We start from the raw sequence: 20,756 nt of genomic DNA, 5'->3' as shown, positions 1-20,756 counted from the left end.
CTAGTTCACGCCGCGCATCTCATTTAGCTTTTTCTCCCAGTCTACCTTTCCTACTGGTCCTTGTGACTCAGAATTGCATGGTTGTGTTTCTCCAGAACAGATTATCTTTCGTTTCTTGCTTCGCTTACTCTTTGGTCGGCTTGCCGAACGAGCTCGTTTATTTCGTGTGGATCTCTGAGACTCTTGGGTGTCGTCGGTTTGGGCAGATGCAGGCGTACACTGCTCTGCAATGAAAGTAGAATCATCTTCTGCGACGGCATCTGTTCTGTCAGTCGCTTCTGTTGTATCTCGATGAAGAATAGGTGCCAGGTTCTGCAACAAGAGGAGCTCCGGGCTGTCATCAGGGAAACCGGCGCCAAGCTCTCCAGTTGCCATCGTGGATGTTTATGTGGTTGCTGGCAATAAAACTAGATGCGGACCTAAATTTTGGTGGAGAATGTTGGGATAAATGAAGTCAATAAACTTGGGCAGTTTGTGCCTGTCGTGATTCCGCAATATTTGAGTTGTTGATAGTTGACTGGGTAAAACAAAATGTATGGAACAAAAAAGATGTGAGCAAGGTAAGAATACAAATTTCCCAATGCGCATGATACTATGCTTTTTCTCAGTTGAGCCTAGCTCAGTCCACCATCTGGCATAGAATGAAAGGAAAGAGGGAAGCAAGGTGTGGGTGTGAGTGTGAGAGTGAAATTGTGAGTGTGTTGATGTGTGTAGTAGGTGCCAGTGTTTTGACTGGACAGGTTGGTTGTGCAGCTGTTGAGCCACTCAGGAGCATCTCGATTTCGCCAACTCGTTACTTCGTACTCTTCCCAGATTTCTGATATGGCCTCTAATACAATAGCCAATGTTCGGCAGCCTGAGGTGCAAGGTTTGGTTCCGGTCTGCTGTCTCCGTTTGCAAAGTGGTCTAAGTTGGTCAGGGTGAAGTGTTGGTGTGCCAAGGCAACACCTGGAGTTGAACCCCAGATTTGATGAGTGTGTCTCGACAAGCTAATAGCACAAAAGTCGGTGACAAGGAACGTGCAGCGACAACTTTCGTTTGCTATCTGGCTCACGAGCAAGGTTCCTTGCATCTCACTTGAGCAAAGACGACCTGCTGTCCACATGACCACACCGTGTGAAGTTGCAAAGAACCCTCACAAGTCACAGCGCCATGACCCCAAACGTGGCTCCAAAAGTGGCTGCAGATCCAGACCCGGCTCAAAATCGCAATCTTTGATAGATTGCGTTTCGGCAGGATGCCACGGACAAGCTCGGAATTTGGGGTGCGGCATCGTTTGCATGAAGTTCGGTGGTACAAGAGCAAGTCGCGTGGTGACGCGATTAACGTCGATCTTGATGAAATGGGGGGAACGAAATGGCTAGAAAATGCCGGCGGACGACGCGCGATTCCGAGGTATTTGCGGCTCTCATACCACTCAAGAGCAAATTGACAAGACCAGGACGGGTGTGAGTGTGGTTCAATATCAAAGCGCCCGCATCAATGAATGTGAAGCGCCAGCCGAGTTCTTGTCAAACAGGCCATAATTTTGAAGATAGATGGCATGGAGCCTATTGCCCGTGCTTTCTCTTCCAATGTGGGACTCATTCAGGTCCTCTCCAACGCCATACATACAATATGCTGGGAATGGGGAATGCGCGAGTCCCAGATTGCGTGAACAAAGGGCGGTAACCTCAATTCAATCACTATCTTGGTGGCTTCTGCTGGCCCAGAAATGCTTCACGACGGTGCTGATTGGTACCTCCATCAATTCGGAGACGACGGGAGTTGGTGTTGTGGAAATCATCATTGACGACGGCTGGCATGCCATGTTGTTGAGGAGTCAACTAGACGCCAAGCGGCGCGAAACCATCCATTATTACCTACTAGGTAGGTAGTTGATCATATTTCGCACGGCTTACCGGTACTCGAACCATCTTAGGGAACATTACATGTCAGAAGATTCCACTGAGACGCAGATTCCTGTATCCATCCTGGTTGTGACAAGTTGGTCACATGAGCTTGATGAAACGAACGGTTAGGCCAGCATCTTGCGGTAAGTTTAGTGAAACCATGTTACCAGTACCTCTTTGGCCGCAGTCTGACAAAGGCTGCACACTGCTTCGGAAGTGAAGTGTCTCTCAACAATCTGGTAGATATCAATGTTGTTGCAAGCACAAAGCCTGGTCTTCTCAAACATGCAGTACTGGAGCTTGAAGCTGAGCTGCCAGGCATGTGATGACTCTGCTAGGTGTTGAGTTGCCAGCCTTTTGGCTCCACGGCTCCAGTCAACCGTCCCGGCTCCTCAGTCCGCAGCTCCGTGGCGTGGCCCAAAACCCACAAATACCGAACCATCTCCGTTCTCGATTTGGTGTCGTGAAAGACATCTTTCGTCCGAGGCGATACCGGTACAGTACTGTGAGAAGGTGTGCAGGTGTGATAAATCAGCAAGGGGTGGCGGGCTAGGAAAAGCAATCTATGCCACCTACCGCCTCTTCAATCACCGGAGGTCCTTTGTTCATTTCAGCACTGTAATAACTTCATGATTGCACCGAGATGAAGAAAAAAATACTTTTCCTTTTCTCCACGCCCCCCTTGCGGCCCCCGGATGCTGGTGGGTCGTCGAGGTTTGGATCGGGATCTTTTTACCCTATAACTTGGGTGCGATTACCCCATAGAATCTATTTTTTACCCTATAACAACGTAATCTGGCACAACAAGCTTCCCAACGGGGCCACGGCGACTCCAGAAATGCCAGGGGTGTGCAGGACGTGCAGATGGCTGGTGCAGGCAATCAGGTACATTGCTGATAACATTGCATCGGCAGAGGTCGACGTACTTGAATGTACGGAGTACCAGGTTGCCAGCCAAGCGCTTCGTTCCCCTTGTTGGCCCTGGGACCGCGCGGTGCTGTCCCGTTCTTCCATTCGTTCTTCCACGACCATGGATCCATGGATCGAGTCTTGATGCTCAGCAGGGAGATAGCGCGGTGCGCCTCCGGCCGTGAGATGCTACAGCAGAGCCAGCTGCTGCAACTTTGCCCGCCCTACCATGTGGCAGCTGCGTGCGCGTGGGCAATGATCGAGATACAAGGCACATGTCCAGTTGTGGTGTTGTTGGGAACTCGGGACCAGAGCCGCGAGAAGAAAGTTGGTAGTGATAATCTCGCAATCTTGCTCATTGATGTCAACAGAGATGCTCTTGCCAGCTCTTGCCAGCTCTTGCCAGCCATTTGATCTCCCCGCTCTTGCCTTTTTTGTCACACCGTCATGCTTGCAGCTTGATTTCCGTGAGGCTTTCGTTTCCTCCTCACTACATTGTTGTCCTCGTAAAAGCACCCAGTGCCATCCGTGTTATTATCGCCACAGCCACTTCTTATCATAGACTTTGCTCCAGCAACAGTATCAATGGGCTGCCACAGGTCCTCCCACCACTACACTGTGCAACATCCCGAGATAGCGAACATCCTGGCCGTGTCTCTGATAACAGCAAGAGTCACACCAGTTGACCACATTGCACCCCCTCCCCCGCGTCGACAGCAGCCAAGAACCACCGTCACCAAAATTTTGGCATCGAGACAGAGCAATTACGACCATTAAGTTTCGTCTTACGCAGTCAAAATGACCTTTTTTTGGTAAAGGACTGTGCTGCCCCGGTCAATGCTGGTCCACTGTGTATTTGATGGAGGCAAAAGTCTTCCATCATACTTGCCCAACGGAGTTTAGTGGTCCCCATCACGCGGGGGCGTGTGGAAAGAAATCTTGACGCTTGGAAGGCAAGACAACAGTTGCTGGCACGGACATGACCATGCTTTTTTATCTCAGGAACGGTCCAGAAACCAAGGCCAAAAACGGTGTGCATCCGAATCAGCTGGGCTGTGTGCCTGTTTTGGGCGACTGTCAGCGTCGCGGCCAATGCGTGTAAGAGCACTTGAGACGACTAGACAAAAAAATTCTTCGCTTCGTTGCCACGACACAACACACTGTCTGGCTAGCCGCGCTCGCTTGTACGGCCCTCTGTCCACGCCTTTGTTATCTACAATTCCATTCGTTATCTCGATCATGCAGCGACTACAGGTGTTTCATTGCAAAGGATAGCCATCACAAAGGAATTGAATGAATCAAGATGACGGACACCGTGTCCACGTACCTTGCGTCAATGGCTAGGTACTCACGGTAATCTTACGCCCCGACAGTACATGGTGAATTGCGAGGTGTACAAATTAGTCCAACAATGGCGTCGCCTCCATCCCACGATCCATATCTTCTCCACAACCAAGTACCTTTGAGGGCACCGCCGTAAACTCACTCCCTGGTCGGCTTCCGGCGGATACCTGTGTACCAGTATCAGTGCTGGCCCGCCCCGACCCAAAAACCTATATCAAGTCCGCCTCCCGACCCGTATTGTTTTGAAACCGTCGTTGAAGAGTTGTTATTTATGTGTTTTTACTAATAGCAACTTGACTTGTTTTCAACAACTCGGGATCCTATCAACTGGCCCGTACCGCTTACACCCAACTTCCACTCAATCTCCATCAAGGCTTCATCTCTTCTCACCTCACTCACTCATCAGTTGCCAAATCCAAACCTTCACAATGGGTTCTCTCGGTCCTGAGCCTAAGGTCCCCTGGAACAAGACTCCTTGTGTCTTGAGCCCTCAACTTACTCGTGTTGCAGGATGGTAAGCACTCCCAGCACGATGGCGTTGATACCACATCACCCAAGGGGTTCCTGGTTGTCACTAACACCATGTTTCTTTAGCAACATCTACCTAAAGCTGGATAACCTCCAGCCTAGTGGTTCCTTCAAGTCCCGTGGAATCGGAAACCTCATGACCCGTGCCGCCAACAACAGTGCTGGCGATGTACACTTTTACTGTTCATCTGGAGGCAACGCCGGCCTTGCCTGTGCCACTTCCGCCGTTGCTCTTCAGCGCCCTGCGACGATTGTCATTCCACTGACGACTTCGGAGATGATGAAGAATAAGCTCTTGGATCTTGGTGTTGAAGTGCACCAAACGGGAAAGAACTTGGCCGCCGCCGACGAGTATCTGCGCACAGAACTTCTCGCCAAGGACCCCCATGGAGTCTATGTCCCTCCATTTGACCATCCTCATGTCTGGGACGGTGCTTCTACCATCATCCCTGAGCTCCGGGAGCAGATGGACGAGCCAATTGATGCCATTGTCTGCAGTGTTGGCGGTGGCGGCTTGTTCAACGGTCTTATGCAGGGCATCGAGGACTTCCCTTGGTCAGGTTCCAAACCCGAGGTTGTTGGCGTCGAGACTCTTGGTGCCGACAGCATGAATGCTTCGCTCAAGGCCAACGCTCACATTACACTTCCCGAGATCACATCCATTGCTACCTCTCTGGGCTGCTCCCGCGTCTCCGCTGAGACGTGGAAGTGGTGCCAATACCCCAACACTCACAGCCTGGTCGTCTCAGACGCTGATGCAGCCATCAGCTGCGTCCGCTTCGCCGATGATGCCCGTCACCTTGTTGAGGTTTCTTGCGGCGCCGCTCTGGCCACTGTCTACAAGGGTGACCTACGAGAACGCCTGGGCCGTGGTCTCACTGACGCCGAATGGGCCCAGAAGAACATTGTCATCATCGTATGTGGTGGCTCTGGGGTCACATTGGGCATTCTTGACCAATACGTACGGGAGTACGGAAACAAGACCACCATCAAGATCTGAATGAACGAAAAATGGCGTTTTCATGGTTTTTCATTGTTTTAGATACACAAGCGTTTGGTTATTTTTATGCATAAGACATGGGTATCAGGTACCTGTCTATAAAGAGATTAATGAGAAAGAATTTCACGAGACGATTGAAATCCTCGGGTGTGTACTTTGAGACTCTACACAGACAACGACCGAGGCGATAAAAGGCTCTCCCACATGCCAGACGAATAATGGACAGACTCCTGCGCCAGTCTGCAAAGATTTGGCGACAATCTTTCGGATCACGAACGTGGACTTTACCATCACGGGAGCGCAGAGAGGGTGTCATGCACCCCTCTGCAGACGAGAAGCAGCAGCAGTAAGCTGGACTTGCGTGCTGAAATGGTAAACACATGGGAAAGGTTGCAGACAGTCGGGACGGGGAATGCATATTCGGGAGAGCGCGGAACGGAACGGGATGTAATTCCAAGAGTTTCCCGCAAGGGTTGAATACAAAACTTGAACTTGCAGCGGCTACAAATGATTTATACACATGATTTTATGGGATACAAAGCGGCATTGGCGGTGTTTGATATCTTTGGATTAGCGAAATGGGATGGTAATGACCATGTGCGTATGGAGAAGCGCAACAACGAAATTTGGATCTAGGTTGGGGAATCGGCCAGAAAAGGCACCAACATGGGTGAAAAGCTGCCCGTTAGAATAGAAATACAATTCTGTATAATGGTATAACAACAGATTCCAAGATCCGAATCTACGATCCCGCACCCCACGGGGAAATCATCCAGCAGCACAGAGCACAACTCCAATTCATCCCCACAACCACGACACAAACACATCCGGCATCGGCACTAGCTCATCCATCCAGCATCCTCATAGCTTCCGTGACGTCTACGTGACATGTACTCCCAAAAGCCATAACGGCGCGCGGCAAACCATACACACAAAGTACTCTCTCCCTTCCCCCCAAGACCCGCTGTTGCCGCCGCGGTCCGGATGTTCGCCCCACGGTGGGTTCCGGCTGTTCTTCACACACAAAAAACGGCGGGAGCCGCGCTGATAAGATATCGAAATGCTCGCGTACGCGCCTGAACAACGTTCCTGATACTTTCGTTCCGAACCATCTCATGACATCAGCTATCATCGCCGTCTCCCCGCAGATTTACTCTTCCCCATCTTCGCCTCCCTAACCCCCTTCCTCTCATTCACAAAATCCCCCATAATCTGCTGCAGGTCGGGATTCTTCCTCGCCAGCAGGAGGACGTCTTCGGTGGTGATGTTTGGCCGGGACGCGTGGTTGGCAAAGCTTTCGAGGTCGATGGCCACGTTTTCTGCCTAGGTTAGCTTTTAGCCGTGGTGAGCGGGGGGGGATACAAACCTATTTGCGTCCAGACCATTTCTGTGAGGGCGCCGATGAATTGGGGTGTTGCGTTGCGGTTTCGACGGAGGCATTCTTCGTCGACGATTTGGCCGACGGCGAACCAGAGGGCTGATTTGAGGCGCTGGGGGGGTTAGTTGGGTGATGGAGGGGGAGGGGGAACGTACTTCGCGGTCATCTTCTTCGGCCATGGTGCTGAGGAGTTGTGAGTGAGTGAGTGAGTGAGTGATGAGGTGGGTTGTGAACTGCTAGTCGTGAGGATGAGTTTTGTGGGGCGGTGTTGATGGTGATGGACGTGAAGTGCTGCGTGATCTGAACAGCCCATGAAGAAACTACATTTTTGTTGATTTGTTTATTGCCATGGATTTCATGGTGCTTCTGAAACTTCATTTCACTTATTTTCTGGCAAGAAACAATGTCGACTTGGCGTCCCGTGCTGTCAGTGACACCTCCCTCGAGACCTTGTGGCATGTCGTACCCGAAACTGCGATAGATGTTATGCTTGGGAGCAACATCGACACCACGTCTCAAAAAAGAATCCGTAAGATCACAACCCCCAGTAAACCAAGTCTTGCACCCCGTCATCAGGCCCGTAGTATTTATATTCAGTCCATCCATCCCTACACCCACTCCTTTCATCACTCCCCAACCTAAAACCATCCTACCTTGCAATCATCATCAACATACCCTACACCCAGCCACATCTCAAAAATCTCGACTTCCAAATACATCCCAATATTGAATCTTCTGTGTCGCCCATATCGAGTCATCAGGAACAAACGGCCTCATTTCAATACACACATCATCTAAAGAAGATAAAATGGTCCGCTTACTTGCATCCAGCCCCTTTCAAGTACTCATGTAGATGACGATTCTCACTCGATGCCAGTAATGCAACTGGTTTCATATGGGATTCTGAGGCAATACCCAAGAAGTGCCTTTGCCCTCACCATTCTAGAAACACCAACCCTTGGCGCATCAATGAGCGGTGATACATTCCGTGCGGAGCCACCAATAGTCAGTAAACCGCTGCCTGGCTGTCTGCACTGTTTCGTCGGGATGGGACCGCTTGCTAGAATCTGATATGGGCGTGCTGCTCTGCAGTTTGACCAGCAGGTGGGATCCTCGTTTCTAATACAGTGTGATGTATTTCATCGTAGTGCAATGAACAAGTCGCCCGTGTACCGGACAGGCATGCTCACAGTGATGATTCATAGACAGAGTCGACGGGGTGGGCTCATAGTACCAATTTAGCATATTCGAGACGTGCGAATTCTCAAACACAATAGCCGTCAACTATTAGGGCTCCATACGGGATGTATCGTGCTCCATCGTGATTAAGGATGATGAAACTGTGGTGGCACATCCTGGTGGCTTAGCATACGTCACATATACGGAGATACGATACAGGCTAATTGTTTCAGTTGCAAAATATTTCTGATGGAAATTTCTCTGCTGATGTTCAAAGCTAGTCAACAAGGAACAGAAAATTCGACTACTCTGGCCACGTCCCCTGCTCAGCCGCCATATTACGCAGCAACTCATGTCTGCGACTGCATCGCCACCAAGGGCAGCCAAGCTCAGTACATTACAGCAGCAAGTGCCATTTAGTATTATCCGACAGGGCCAAAATGGATTTTCCAGAATGAAAGGCCATATGTGTCTCTGGGGGCAAATCTTGCCACGACTCCCGTCCCCGGCAACATAGTAACTCCCATTCCCACTTTCAGAATCCACACAAACACTGAAAGTATATGATGCTGCCGTCCACCACCCGCTGGACATGCTGAAAATGCTCCGTGAAGTTCCGAGTGGAAATTAGGTCAAAAAAACGCCGGCGCTAAATGCAATGTAATGATAGATAGAAATAAATGGCAGAAGATATATGCGTCTTGCGTAAAGTTGCTCCGGATATTTTTATGCCCGCATTCCTGGCCCATTCATGCCCCTTTGCGGCAAGGTCCACGGCTTTGCGCAAATCATCTATTAATGAACAAATTAGTATGCCAGAAGGCTGCGAGACGGCCACCATGTAAACATACCTCGCCTTCACTATACGCCACAAAGTACACTATCATTCCAATCACATAGTAGATTGCCGGGTTGGTGGATTGGTACATCAAGATTGAGGCGAGTGCCGTTAGTGGCAGGATGGCAAGTCGAAACTCCAGAGATCGGTGGAGGCTTGATCCGGCAATAAAACTCAAGGGCCACTCAAGAGCAAACATGCCGAGGCCGAAGATGAGGTTGATACTCTGCAGGATAGGAATTGGCTTCACTGCTGGGTCTAGGTTCTTGGTGAGGAAATCCCAAAAGATCTTGGGCCAAATGAACCCTTCAATGGCGGCAGCAACTTGATCTGTTTAATGAATCGTTAGTGATTGCGGCCAATGTAAAGTTCTTCTTGTCAAAACCTACAAGCTGCGGCGGTGAGAATGATGAGTCGACCCCAGTGGTTCTTGATAAGTCTGCCCATTTTGCCGAATAATGACCCTTTTGACCAGATTCGCACTTCTTTTCCTTTCTCTTTCTTGACCTTCTGCCTTTATTGTCCAAGCCTTTGCCTTGCGGTACTCTTGGAAGCCTCGATATCCTCGTAAGTCGTTTCCTGGTCTAGAATACCCGTGACAAGTCGGAATAAAACACCAGATTTGCCTTCGAGGCCCCAAAATCTCTCTTGCGGGTAAATAGTACAGGTTGGCGCGAGCCGATTGCGAGGAAGTCGAAGTCGCAAAAGAAAAAAGAAAGTGCTGGTAACCAGACCGACACAGTTGGGGTGAAGAAAAGTAACAAAAGCAAGAGCAAGTGAATGACGGACTGGATATTAGACGGTCCTCGATAGGTCCAGACTGATCGAAGGAAACGAAGGAAACCGGAAAAGAAAAAGACGGGATGAGATCTCCAGAGATGAAGAAGAGACCCAGCTGTTCCGGGAGAGAATATGGATACGGAACGCTCTAATAAGATTTGACAGCCCAGTCGGTAGCAAGACTAGGAAGCCAAGCAAGCCGCCGGAGGGCTGAACCCGGTGCCGGAAGGGGCGAGGCTAACTCCAGCCCTGTATCAGATACTGACAGCTAGCGCGACGGACACAGTATGGGATAATGCCGGCTTGGTGATGATGGGCAAATTTGGAATTGAGTCCGTTGTTTCTTGACAGCAGGCATCCGTGCGGCATTAACCTCTTGCGACCAGGCTGTGGTGCTCGAGTAGAAACATGTGCAGATTAAGATTGAGTCTTGGGATGCCCTGAGCCCTGGGGAAAGAAGCTTTGCTGTCTTGGTTTTGAGTGTGGAGATTTAAGAAACGTCGTCGTCTGATCTGCGTGTAAGACGTAACAGGTGGTTCCTGAGCGGGCCCGGGTACGATATGAGGCGGTCTCGTCTGAATTCGTGGCGGGAAGCAGCGAAGTTCGTCGTTATTAGCGTGAACATGAACCGGGCAGTGTTTTGAAGTTGTCGGTATCAGACAAGAGGTTGTCGGAAACCTGAAGCAAGGAGAAGAGTAGTTGGAGGGGGAAAGAGGATCAAGGAGGTTGAGACTGGGGCGGTAGCAGCTGGGACTCTAGATTTAAGAGACATATAGTACAACATGGTGTGGCATGGCATATGCAGTTTGCATGGCTGCGGTGTCAATTAGTGCAACCACCGGGGTAGACGCCGGCAACCTGCCCCGTATGTGGCAATACATACTGTCTGTTGCGGCGTGGATACGTGAAGAAAGGCGTGAGGAGAACCTTGAAAGCCACAGGCCGTCATGGCCAGCACAATGAAAGCCATGTATGGTGACCAGCAGACAAGAACCATTCAAGACCTTGATAGACCTGCGTGGCTAGGCAAGAACGGCCAGAGCTAAGGCACTAGCATGTCAGCCAAGAAGCAGGCCCATCGTACCGGCAGCCCATTGGAGCGGCCAATCCAGGCAAGAGACTATTTTGCGAACGGAGCAATAGAAGCGGCACGGAGACCAAAAAGGCTGGTATGGCATATACTGAATGTGAGAGTGTTGTCTTAGGTCTTGGTGTGGAAAAGAAGAGAAGTCCAGTCTTCAAAGTCAATTGGTGGTGTGGCTGGAGGTGATTGGAGCAAGCCCGGCGGTTACACATTGGCGGAGAGCCAATCAGCACCCTTGCCGCTAATAGGGTGTCAAGGGTTGCCCCTGCCATTTCCTGGTCGGGTGAGGGAAGGTGCCGCATTTGTTGCTGCAGAGTGCATCTGGCCTGCACCTTCCCTGCACGACGAGTAGCCAGCCCCCAGCCAGATACCCGTTGGCGCCCGCAAGATCTGGCTGTTGGTCGAGGTACTTTTCGTGGCAGCCACTGTCACTCCTGTCTTCACACCTCCTCAAAGTCCCCTCAAAGTCCCACCGTGTTCGATAGTCGCCCCTCGTCACGCAACGGCCGTTTGGGATGCCTCTGCAGTCTTTCTCTGCAACGGGATAGGACGGCTCTGGATGTTACTGCAGCCTCTGGCATTTCGAGCGATGGTCACTGGTCCTTTCGGCGAATACCCGTGCGTTTCTTGGCTTCTGAATCGTCAGCCTTTGCAAAACCAAGACCCGGCTTGGTCTCCATCACTCCAGCCAATTTCGAAAGCCACGGCAACGATGCCATCACTTCACCGAAGTACCGTTTGCTCGTTCATGCATACAAATCAAGCACTATCAGTCGGCTATAGCGCATTCGGCCTATAAGTTCCTATTTTCGAGTCCGAACACTGTCCTGGGATTGTGCCCATGGAATCTTATCAAGATCCGCTATTGCATTGTCACCAGACAACCACCCAAGCCTAAGGCTACGCCATCTGGTCTTCCCGGTAGAATAGTTGTTCAGGCTATGTGATTATCACACATCTGGTCGCAAAGCGGGTGACCTATGTGAAACGGCAGCATAGCAGGAAACTCCTTCGTCTTCCTGCTTCGCCGCCAGGAGTTGTTGTTCCTGTTCGTCCTGACACTGGTCCCCAACACAGGCGCGACGGTGGCTGGTCTCGTGTGAGTTGTGCGACAACAAGGGTGCTGTGGTGAAGCACATGGTGTCTGAGTGCCTGGTCAAGCCACAGCCGATTGACTTTCAACGACAGGCCCCCGACGAACACGATGAAATCACTTGCAGCCCACTTGCACCGGACCTTGCTTCACAGAAAGCCCCGCTGTCAAGATACTCGAGAACCAGAAACAACAATGCAATTATATTGATGGTTCCAAGAAGCTTGTGGGTCAAGTTGTCAACCCGGCCCTGTATCCGTCTGCCAGGTCCACTCCAGCTCTCATGTCATGCAATGGTCATGAGGCCTGTGGAGGTTTCTGCCCCTCTCAAGTCCCGACAATGCGGTGAACTGCACACCTGCTCTTCGACAGGAACTCATCAGGTTGCCTTGGATCAATCGAATTCGTTGCTTCCACTCATTTCCATTCGCTGGCCACGTGCGTATCCCAACAGCCTTCAACACCGACAGGCTGGTACCAACAATTTTCATCCTCGTTTGTCGAGTCTAATATGATACCGCAACAGCAGGTGGTAAACCCGAACCAAAACACGACCCTCCTGTCCAAAGTAAATGCTGCACTTCATGGACATCTCGGTGATTGTTCCCCAATCCTGCAGCTATCGAGGGGTTGAATGATCAATAGAGGTTTGCGCACCAGAAGCAAAGTTGCGTATTTCGCAACCTACATACTCCGTTCCGCGGTATCCGCTTCGGATAGCCAACTTATGATCGATGCTATTATGAGCACATCCCGCTCTGTCAGTTCGACTTTTTGCGACGGCAACTTAGGTTGGGTAGGGAAATGGCGGGCTCCCAAACCATCTTTCAATATTACCGCCAAGAACGCAAAGTTTTTGCCTCGTATGATATCAGCCTCAATTAATCCAGTCGCTTCAAGGTCTAGGCCGTTGAGCAGCCTTTTGCGCATGACTGGCATATCGGTCAATCCTGCCTCGGTATTTAACAAACTTCCATACTGATGGACCCTTGGAGCTTGGCTGATGTCCCTGTGCGGATCTGTCATAATGAGAGAAGCGAGAGTGCCCTGGTCACAGCGGGCGGCTGCTCGACATCGTTGATTGGAGGCAACCGTGGTTGTGGCACCTCAATGACGAATAAGCAGCCAACCACATCCCGTATCACTCTTGTTCAAGACATGCAGATGCAACAGAATCGATCGACTTCCTCAGTGGCCATTCCATCCAACATGCGGTGTTGCTTCGCGATTCTCATAATGACCTGGCCGACTGCTTGTGATTCAGATCAACCATTTTTCTTCTCCTTAGAAGTCAATACCTGAACAGAGTGGCACGAAGATATATTCAGGGAGCCTCGAATGATGTTCGTCCTTAAATCAAAACTTTTGGTGTGTATCTTCTCATGAACTGCCTGACAGTCTACAGAGATATTCTACTGTTACCCACAATTTATCCCACTCTGCATAGATTTCTCACCCGCATTGAGGTTAGGTGTGGCTTTTGATACCAGCATGGTTTATGCTCGGCGTGCATAAATAGTTGTTTCTATTGTTGGAACGGGAACACCGCTTCAATTGGTCGCCATGAGCGACATCACTGAGAGTGAATAAATTAACTCGTTCAATATTCCCTATTTATGACAGAGTCCTCAATCGTCACATTATGACCACTCCATACTTTGGATTGGGCTCAGCCGGGTAGTTATGAGAGTCGGCCAATTCGAGCCGAAAATAGACCAGCTGATGCCTTGTCATAGAATTGTTGGGCGACGTGCGAAGTAGCCAGAACAGTCGGAGGCCGCAGAATCGGCACAATTTGAGCAAAGCTGTCCATTCAATTTGGGCGAATCCATAGGTTTTACAAAATATCGTGATGGTGGTAAGCTTTTGGCTGCCGGATTGCTTCTATTGGGCTTCATCATTCTCTTGTGAAACCAGCCCGAGATCATCATCAGGCGCGCGGCTGCGGGATATAGCACGGACGGCCAACGGCGGGTTGTCGTTGGCTTTTTCCCGTTTCATAAAGCGCCGCGTAATTGACACCTCGAAGCGTATCGATTCGATAGCCATATTTCATCTGTTTCCCACTTCAGCCTTGAGGTATAACCATGCCTTGCCACCAAACAACACTGCCCCTTCACTTTTCAGTCTTTTTGCCTGGTGTGTTCTGGTCAAGGGCGTGTGCGTACACCTACCGCTTCTCTCTAGCTCCATCGTTCCGGCCCCTTAAAGTTTATGACATACTTTCAGATCGGCTTCGGGCCGTAAGTAAAATATGTAGCCAGCCTGCGACCATCAGTGGCACCCAGCAGCTCACAGATTTGCCGTTGTCCTTCTTGGGTCTGTATCATGTTGGCCAACCCCCTTACATCTTTAGCCGAGCTTAACAGTACATCTGCCTGTTCCACGGACAGAGGGAACCCAGGAACGCAATGACAAAGAAGATTCCTTCGGACCGCCCGGCTTTTAACTTGACCGAGTGTGTTTACACCAAGACCGTCATGATTCCGTAGTGACTCTAGTTGGGCAATGAGCTGACCGAGGTGCGAAATAGGCATGACAGAGATGTTGCCATACTTAAGCGCTCTATAATTTCATGAGAAGGGCATTGGCCGTAGAGCTTTCATACACGTACTGTAGTTGGATGTGCATGAACGACGACATGGCGTCATGCCCTTGCATCAAAAGTACAACGCCGCGCTTGCCGACGCTATGTTTGGAAAGATGACTGAGATTGCGAGCTATGGCATTTGTATCTACATTCTGTGTAGAGATGAGAACCATCCGAAAGGTTCCCGAGCGATTGGCCGATCCTTGAACGGGAAATTCAAGGTCGTGGTTTGGCAGTTGTGTTTCTGTTCGCGTTCGCGTGTCAATGGGTTGGACTACCAAGTTACACTGACTCACGACTCGTACCTTTCCATTTCGAGGGAGATTTATCCAGATGTGCAAGCAGTATTGCCCATTCGTGCCTCTGACGAAGTGAGGAACTGAACATGGCTGATGGCTCTGGTGATTGACGTCGTGAGTTAATGCCATAATTTGAGGTGTTTTTTTTGCTTTTGCAGCTGTTTCGATCAGACGGCCTCGGGGTTTCTAAGTCTAATTTCAAGAGTGGAAAGAGCTGTCTGCCTTCTTGCCTTCCCTCGCCTATTCTACCCATTTTCGGCCCCTCCTTTTCTGGAGTGGACGTGCTGTCTTTCCCCCAAGTTCCGTATTCATGCTGATTCAGATCGCCCCAGAAGATGTAGTGTACAAAAGAATTTACAAAAAAAGTCCCATGTGCCCAAATATACAATGGTATCGGCCGCTCAAACTCCAACCATGATGTGGCTCATCACCGAATTCTCCACCGACAACAAAAAGAAGGGGAGCCTTGGTTAGCTCCCAAATACCCATCCCATTCGGCATTCAAGGTTGCAATGTCGGTAACAGGGGCTGCTTGGTTTTGGGATCCCTTAATGCCCTCAGGGCTTCCTCCAACGCCTCAAATCTCTGTCTCTGCTTCTCCTCGACATCCGCCAACTCCTCCTCCCGTCTCCTCAGTGCCTCTACTCTTTCACTTAAATCGTCAATCCGCTGCTTATTCACATCTGGCTTTTGCAACGCCTTCCACGACTCGTATATGATCAATCCGCCTGCCACGCCGAGGATAAACGTGTCGCCAATCACGTCTGCAAAAAGATCGACGGCTTTGTTTTCTGGCAGGGGCCGAAACTTCCTCTTCCACACGTTTTGAAAAGTGAATCTGGGGTATTTTGATGATTGTGAGGAGGACGAGGAGCTGCTCGTGCTGGATTTTAGTCTTGCGGCTTCGTCGCGTTTGTGTTGCTCTTCGGTTTTGACGGTGGGTGCTTCGGCTCGTTCTTTTGCACGGCGCTCTGCTTCGGGATCGCGGAGGAGGGCGACGGACATGCGCATGTTTAGTTGATGGATGTGTTGGCCATATTTGGCGGCGAATGCACGGAATCGCGGGTGATCGTGGGCTTGGGCCTTGATTTGGTTCTTGGAAGTGTCAGTTTGCGGCGTATGACTAGGTCAGCAATTGACGGAGAATGAGGTCTTACGGCGCCATATTTGGAAATGTGCCGCACAAAGAGCGACGCGAGCTTGAATAGGGGCAGAGGCACCATGGTTTGCCAGTTGCGTTGTGGTCAGAGACCGTGCTTGGGTTTGAATTGGTCGTGATAGGAGCTCGATGTTGACAGGAAGCTGAGGTTGCCGCCAGGCACCTGGAAGATACCTCAGGTGGGGTGTGCTTGATATACGCAGAATTCGAGGAGTGCACTCTTGGGATGGAGAGGAAGAAATCGTTATTGCATAATGCGGCAGTCTGGGAAAGAATGAAATGGTCCTTGTCGTCGTCAAGTCCGGGAACAGATGAAAAGGAATTGTTCCCAGCCGTAAATCCGCGATGGCCGATGACTGTGATGTCAAGATCCCGCAGTCTCCCGGCTGAGGCCAAGTGCAGTCATCGCCACGAGTCTTGGTCCATCTCTGGTTAGCCTTTGATTCAGGGACCAAGGAGGGACAGCCAGGCACTGGAGCACCACCGCCAATGCTGCTGGCTCGTTGTGCTCTTCAGTGTCAGGTCTGGTGGGTCAACTGGTTGGTGGGCATCAATTGATTTTGCCGCCAAATCGGGACTGGTGTGGGTGCTGACAGCCACTAAGAGCATCTCCAAGCTCCTTGATGCAGCGCTGTCATTGGACGGAAACCAGATGAACGGAGTGGCTTGGTTCCCCGGCAACGACAAGTCACGGTCAAAGTACACAAACCGCCCATGGAAATAGGCAAGAGACTCGTGTAGCTGTCCGGTTGCTACGTCCAATTTGATCAACCCAATCTCCATGCTCCTTGGCTGTGCTCTCCGTCTCCGACACACACATGCACACACAAAAGCATCCACATCGACAATCCAACATTGCTAAATGTCTTTTTGGCGTCTCTAGAAGCCAACGCCAACAACCTCACTGTTGGCTCACTGTGGCTTTGCTTCGCTGCGAATGCCGTACGTGTTTGAATTGTATGTTATCACTTCCTCCTACCTTTTCATACTAAGCCCGCAATCTGGCCCCTTGGACATCCTCAGTCTGTTCCTCTTCCTGCCTCAATCGGTTTCTGTGCAATGTAGATGAACTACTCAGGATTCTACGCATTCACGATAATTGAGCAACGAACAATAGCAATCTCCATACTTATCTTTGACACCAGGCTCCTCGTTTGCCGTTCCTTTACCACCGCCGACATCACAAACGGAAAAACCAATCGTCTCAATCCACTCTCGACCACGCATCAGTATTTTGATACAACACGCGGTAATCTACGCCTTACCTAGAAGCCATGGCCCATAGGTTGGCGGCGACCAAAGGCGGCGTTGATCTCGAGGCTTTGTCTCCTAGAGATGCCAACGCCCAACGATTGCCCAAAGCTACGGAAAACAAAGTCAAGACGGCAGCACAACTTCGAGCTGCAAAAGACAAGGAGCATCCTCCGCCTCCGCCTCCCGAAGTCTTTGAGCCATGTAGCTCCGATCGCCCAGATGGAGCTACCTACCAAGTAGGCAAGCTGTTAGGGAAAGGTGGTTTCGCCATTGCCTACAGCGGCTTGCACGTAGCAACCAAGCAAAAATATGCTTTGAAGATTGTCAAGAGCAAAATGCCTCCAAAGATGGAGCAAAAAGTCCGTCATACTCACTCCAGCTGTTACGCCGCGAGAAGTTCTCGTCTGACCTATTTTACTTTTTAGTTTCAAACCGAGCTTCAAATACACTCCAAAATGAAGCACAAGAACATTGTCCAGTTCTTTCGGGCCTTTTCTTTCGACAACTGCGCATATCTCGTCCTAGAACAATGCAACAACGGCTCATTGATGGATATGGTCAAGCGCCGCAAGGGGATCACCGAACCCGAAGTTCGCTTCTACTCTGTTCAAATCACTGGAGCAATCAAATATATGCACGCCAAAGGCATCATTCACCGTGACCTGAAGATGGGCAATATCTTTTTAGATTCTCACATGAACGCCAAGATTGGTGACTTTGGATTAGCAGCTTTGGTTGTTACTGGTAGGGACATGCAAACCATTCGCCGTACAACGCTCTGCGGAACGCCCAACTACATTGCCCCTGAAATCTTGGAAAAGGGTAAGAAGGGGCACGACCACATGGTCGACATTTGGAGCTTGGGAATTATCATGTAAGCACCCTATCAAATATGAACTTACACTCGTTCATGTTGCTTTCGTGGTGCATGTGACTAACCGCAACCAGGTTCGCTATGCTCACATCAAAACCTCCGTTCCAATCCTCCACTACGGATGAGATTTACCGCCGAGCCAGGGAGAGAGATTACGAGTGGCCGACCAGCGAAACGTCTCAAAAGTACATTAGCCAGGAGGCTAAAGATTTGGTCGCCACTATGCTGGAGGACGCGGACCGTCGCCCTGAGCCGGACGATATTATTCAACACCCATTCTTCACCTGTGGGTACATGCCCACAGACATCGACATGAGCTACCGGCTCCGTGAACTACCGCCGGAGCGGCAGGAGTTTTATGCCACTCGAATGGGCAGCTCTATGCAGGCTACTTCCTACCGAAATTTGAAAGAAATGTGCCGGGAGAGTGGAATTGGTCCCTGGTCTGACGCCAAGGTCATCCACTCGCAAGTTTGGAAAGAGATGGCACAAGAGGAGAAGGTTGGCCTGACTCCCACGATTCCACTTGCCGAGAACATAGTGTATCGACCATTTGACGACTGGTTGCGAGAACATATGCCGCAAAGGAGCAAGTTCTCAAACTCAGTCGGCCCTCACACCACGCAAGTAGCACCAATTACGGAGGAACCGCAAAATAATGCCCAGAAGACATCTTTAGGTCTGCTGAGGCAGCCTCCCCAGAGCTTTGCTGCTCAGCAGCGAGCTCAAAGCAGACCTACTGCATCTTCATCTACCACCAAATCGAATCCTCCTGTCGACCCTGCCCTGACAGCTAGCCAAAGTGTACGGGGGTCATTGCGCCGAGAAGTTATTCGGGACACAGCCTCAAAGGGACTTTCAGAAGGATCTCACAAGAGTGCCCGCGGCTCTACCCGTACAGGTCTTCCAACAACACGTTCAGCCCCGAGTCTGCAGGTTGTTGAGCGGGCAGCCACCATGACATCTGCTCCATTACAACCACTCAAGAGGTCAAACTCACAATCCATTCGGTCGACGACTCTCTTCGCCCCGTCCGAGAAGACAGAGGGCATTGCTGGTTCAAAGCCAGACATTATCCTTGAGCGACTGAGAAAATTGCAAGCAGAATTGGAGAGGGCATTGAACTCACGGACCATGGCCATTATTTCCTCCAAGACTGTATCACCTCCTCACCCGCACGTAGTGGTCAAATGGGTCGACTATACCAACAAGTTTGGGCTTGGTTATATTTTGAATGACGGCAGCGTTGGATGTGTATTGAGAGATATTCCAACTACCGAGGGCAGCAAAACCGTCATGCTGCCACCAGCGGGAATTTTCATTCGAGGCGCCGAAAAACATATTCTCCGTCGGGAGGATAAATCCTACTTTGACCGGAGCCAGCCGGTTCCCATGACAGAGGCAATCAAGTTTTTTGAAAATAACGGCGAGAGTGGCCTGGCCGAAGTCAACGTTTCGCCCGAGCAGTTTCGGGTGTCTATTGGCGACGACGGCACGGCTGGTAAGATGAATCCGGGCAAGGACATTTATCAGCATCGCAAGCGGGAGAGAATCATTCTCTGGAAGAAGTTTGCCAACTACATGATTGCCTATGGCAGAGACGAAAACCTCCCTGTTGAAGAGACTGAGGGGCAAGGAGTCATGTCGCCAGGGGCCAAAGGCACAATGGCGGAGCTCGTAACCTTTTACCAGAGGTTTGGAGATGTCGGCTGCTGGGTGTTTTGTGACGGGCATCTTCAGTTCAACTTTCCTGATCACACCAAGATTGTACTGGATGCCACTGGCACTTGGTGTCACTTTTGGCATCTCCCCCAGGACGCTGCGGAAAGGCTGGCGTCCACAGGCACGATAGGCGCAGCGGCCCTGGACGACCGCGCAACGCTGTCGTATCCATTGCAGACGCTGCTCAACTTCCAAAGCAGGTCGTCTAGCCGCTCGGCCAGCACTCGCAAACGACCCGAGATTGATCCCGAAGTCCAAGGCATTCCCGCCGCCAACGACTTTCGACGCAAGATTGAGTTTATCAAGAATGTCGTCAAAGAATGGGTTTCCAATGGTGGTCTTGGAAACAGCTCCATGAGCAGAGAGTCTCGCCTACGGTGGACAGGATTCCGAGAGCTGGTCAACACAACAATTCCCCAGAAGCACGTCTGGGTCACGATTGGTGCTCGTTGGGGAGACCAGCGATTGTCAACACTTGTCGATCCCCGCAAACCCTGGGAATTGGGTGAAGAAGAGGTTGACAGCTCCAAGAAATGATTCTTGACTTGAACCAAGTTGGGAGAGACAGAAGGCCAGCCAACCGGCTATTTTTACGTTTCATATGGCCAAGAGTCCAAACAAACAAACAGAACGAGGGGAGTGGCAAGTAACAGAGCTTGCCAGTAATATTTTTGGGGCTGTCTTCTTGGCACATGTTTAACTTTTGTCCATTTCTGCCTTCTTCTTTTCTGATTTTTTTTTCTTGTTGTTTTGGCTGTAGCGAGCTTTGCCGGCGTTGACGGATCGGATCACTTTTGTCATGGCGTACGCGGGACATGAGACGATCGATAATG

General features: G+C 50.6%; 9 protein-coding genes across 9 annotated transcripts; 3 read left to right on the top strand and 6 right to left on the bottom strand.

The window, feature by feature from the left end:
- Positions 1-375, bottom strand: VFPPC_16197 (hypothetical protein; the record flags this gene model as incomplete). The annotated part of the gene is made up of 1 exon (XM_018293950.1): positions 1-375. The coding sequence occupies one exon, from the start codon at positions 373-375 to the stop codon at positions 1-3; it is 375 nt and encodes a 124-aa protein (XP_018141601.1).
- A 4,198-nt stretch (positions 376-4,573) lies between these two features.
- Positions 4,574-5,673, top strand: VFPPC_05577 (serine family amino acid catabolism-related protein; the record flags this gene model as incomplete). The annotated part of the gene is made up of 2 exons (XM_018284746.1): positions 4,574-4,659; positions 4,740-5,673. The coding sequence occupies 2 exons, from the start codon at positions 4,574-4,576 to the stop codon at positions 5,671-5,673; spliced, it is 1,020 nt and encodes a 339-aa protein (XP_018141600.1).
- Positions 5,674-6,801: 1,128 nt separating this feature from the next.
- VFPPC_13870 (kinetochore component CENP-S domain-containing protein) lies at positions 6,802-7,230 on the bottom strand (the record flags this gene model as incomplete). Its single annotated transcript, XM_018291642.1, has 3 exons — positions 6,802-6,992; positions 7,040-7,163; positions 7,207-7,230. 3 exons carry the CDS (start codon positions 7,228-7,230, stop codon positions 6,802-6,804), a joined length of 339 nt encoding a protein of 112 aa, XP_018141599.1.
- A 1,726-nt stretch (positions 7,231-8,956) lies between these two features.
- VFPPC_13869 (PRO41 protein) lies at positions 8,957-9,515 on the bottom strand (the record flags this gene model as incomplete). Its single annotated transcript, XM_018291641.1, has 3 exons — positions 8,957-9,022; positions 9,082-9,398; positions 9,458-9,515. The coding sequence occupies 3 exons, from the start codon at positions 9,513-9,515 to the stop codon at positions 8,957-8,959; spliced, it is 441 nt and encodes a 146-aa protein (XP_018141598.1).
- A 4,240-nt stretch (positions 9,516-13,755) lies between these two features.
- On the bottom strand, positions 13,756-13,953 carry VFPPC_16196 (hypothetical protein; the record flags this gene model as incomplete). Its single annotated transcript, XM_018293949.2, has 1 exon — positions 13,756-13,953. One exon carries the CDS (start codon positions 13,951-13,953, stop codon positions 13,756-13,758), a length of 198 nt encoding a protein of 65 aa, XP_018141597.2.
- A 159-nt stretch (positions 13,954-14,112) lies between these two features.
- On the top strand, positions 14,113-14,391 carry VFPPC_16195 (hypothetical protein; the record flags this gene model as incomplete). Its single annotated transcript, XM_018293948.1, has 1 exon — positions 14,113-14,391. The coding sequence occupies one exon, from the start codon at positions 14,113-14,115 to the stop codon at positions 14,389-14,391; it is 279 nt and encodes a 92-aa protein (XP_018141596.1).
- A 199-nt stretch (positions 14,392-14,590) lies between these two features.
- Positions 14,591-15,043, bottom strand: VFPPC_16194 (hypothetical protein; the record flags this gene model as incomplete). The annotated part of the gene is made up of 1 exon (XM_022429002.1): positions 14,591-15,043. One exon carries the CDS (start codon positions 15,041-15,043, stop codon positions 14,591-14,593), a length of 453 nt encoding a protein of 150 aa, XP_022284267.1.
- A 372-nt stretch (positions 15,044-15,415) lies between these two features.
- VFPPC_13868 (OPA3 family protein) lies at positions 15,416-16,137 on the bottom strand (the record flags this gene model as incomplete). Its single annotated transcript, XM_018291640.1, has 2 exons — positions 15,416-16,009; positions 16,072-16,137. The coding sequence occupies 2 exons, from the start codon at positions 16,135-16,137 to the stop codon at positions 15,416-15,418; spliced, it is 660 nt and encodes a 219-aa protein (XP_018141594.1).
- Positions 16,138-17,347: 1,210 nt separating this feature from the next.
- Positions 17,348-20,460, top strand: VFPPC_05573 (serine/threonine-protein kinase plo1; the record flags this gene model as incomplete). Its single annotated transcript, XM_018284745.1, has 3 exons — positions 17,348-17,686; positions 17,753-18,201; positions 18,276-20,460. 3 exons carry the CDS (start codon positions 17,348-17,350, stop codon positions 20,458-20,460), a joined length of 2,973 nt encoding a protein of 990 aa, XP_018141593.1.
- Between the last annotated feature and the right edge of the window lie 296 nt (positions 20,461-20,756).

This window comes from Pochonia chlamydosporia, chromosome 5 (genome assembly GCF_001653235.2).
Source record: "Pochonia chlamydosporia 170 chromosome 5, whole genome shotgun sequence".
NCBI classification, from domain to species: domain Eukaryota; kingdom Fungi; phylum Ascomycota; class Sordariomycetes; order Hypocreales; family Clavicipitaceae; genus Pochonia; species Pochonia chlamydosporia.
Note: the sequence above shows the minus strand (reverse complement) of the source record. Positions and strands in the feature narration are given on the sequence as shown.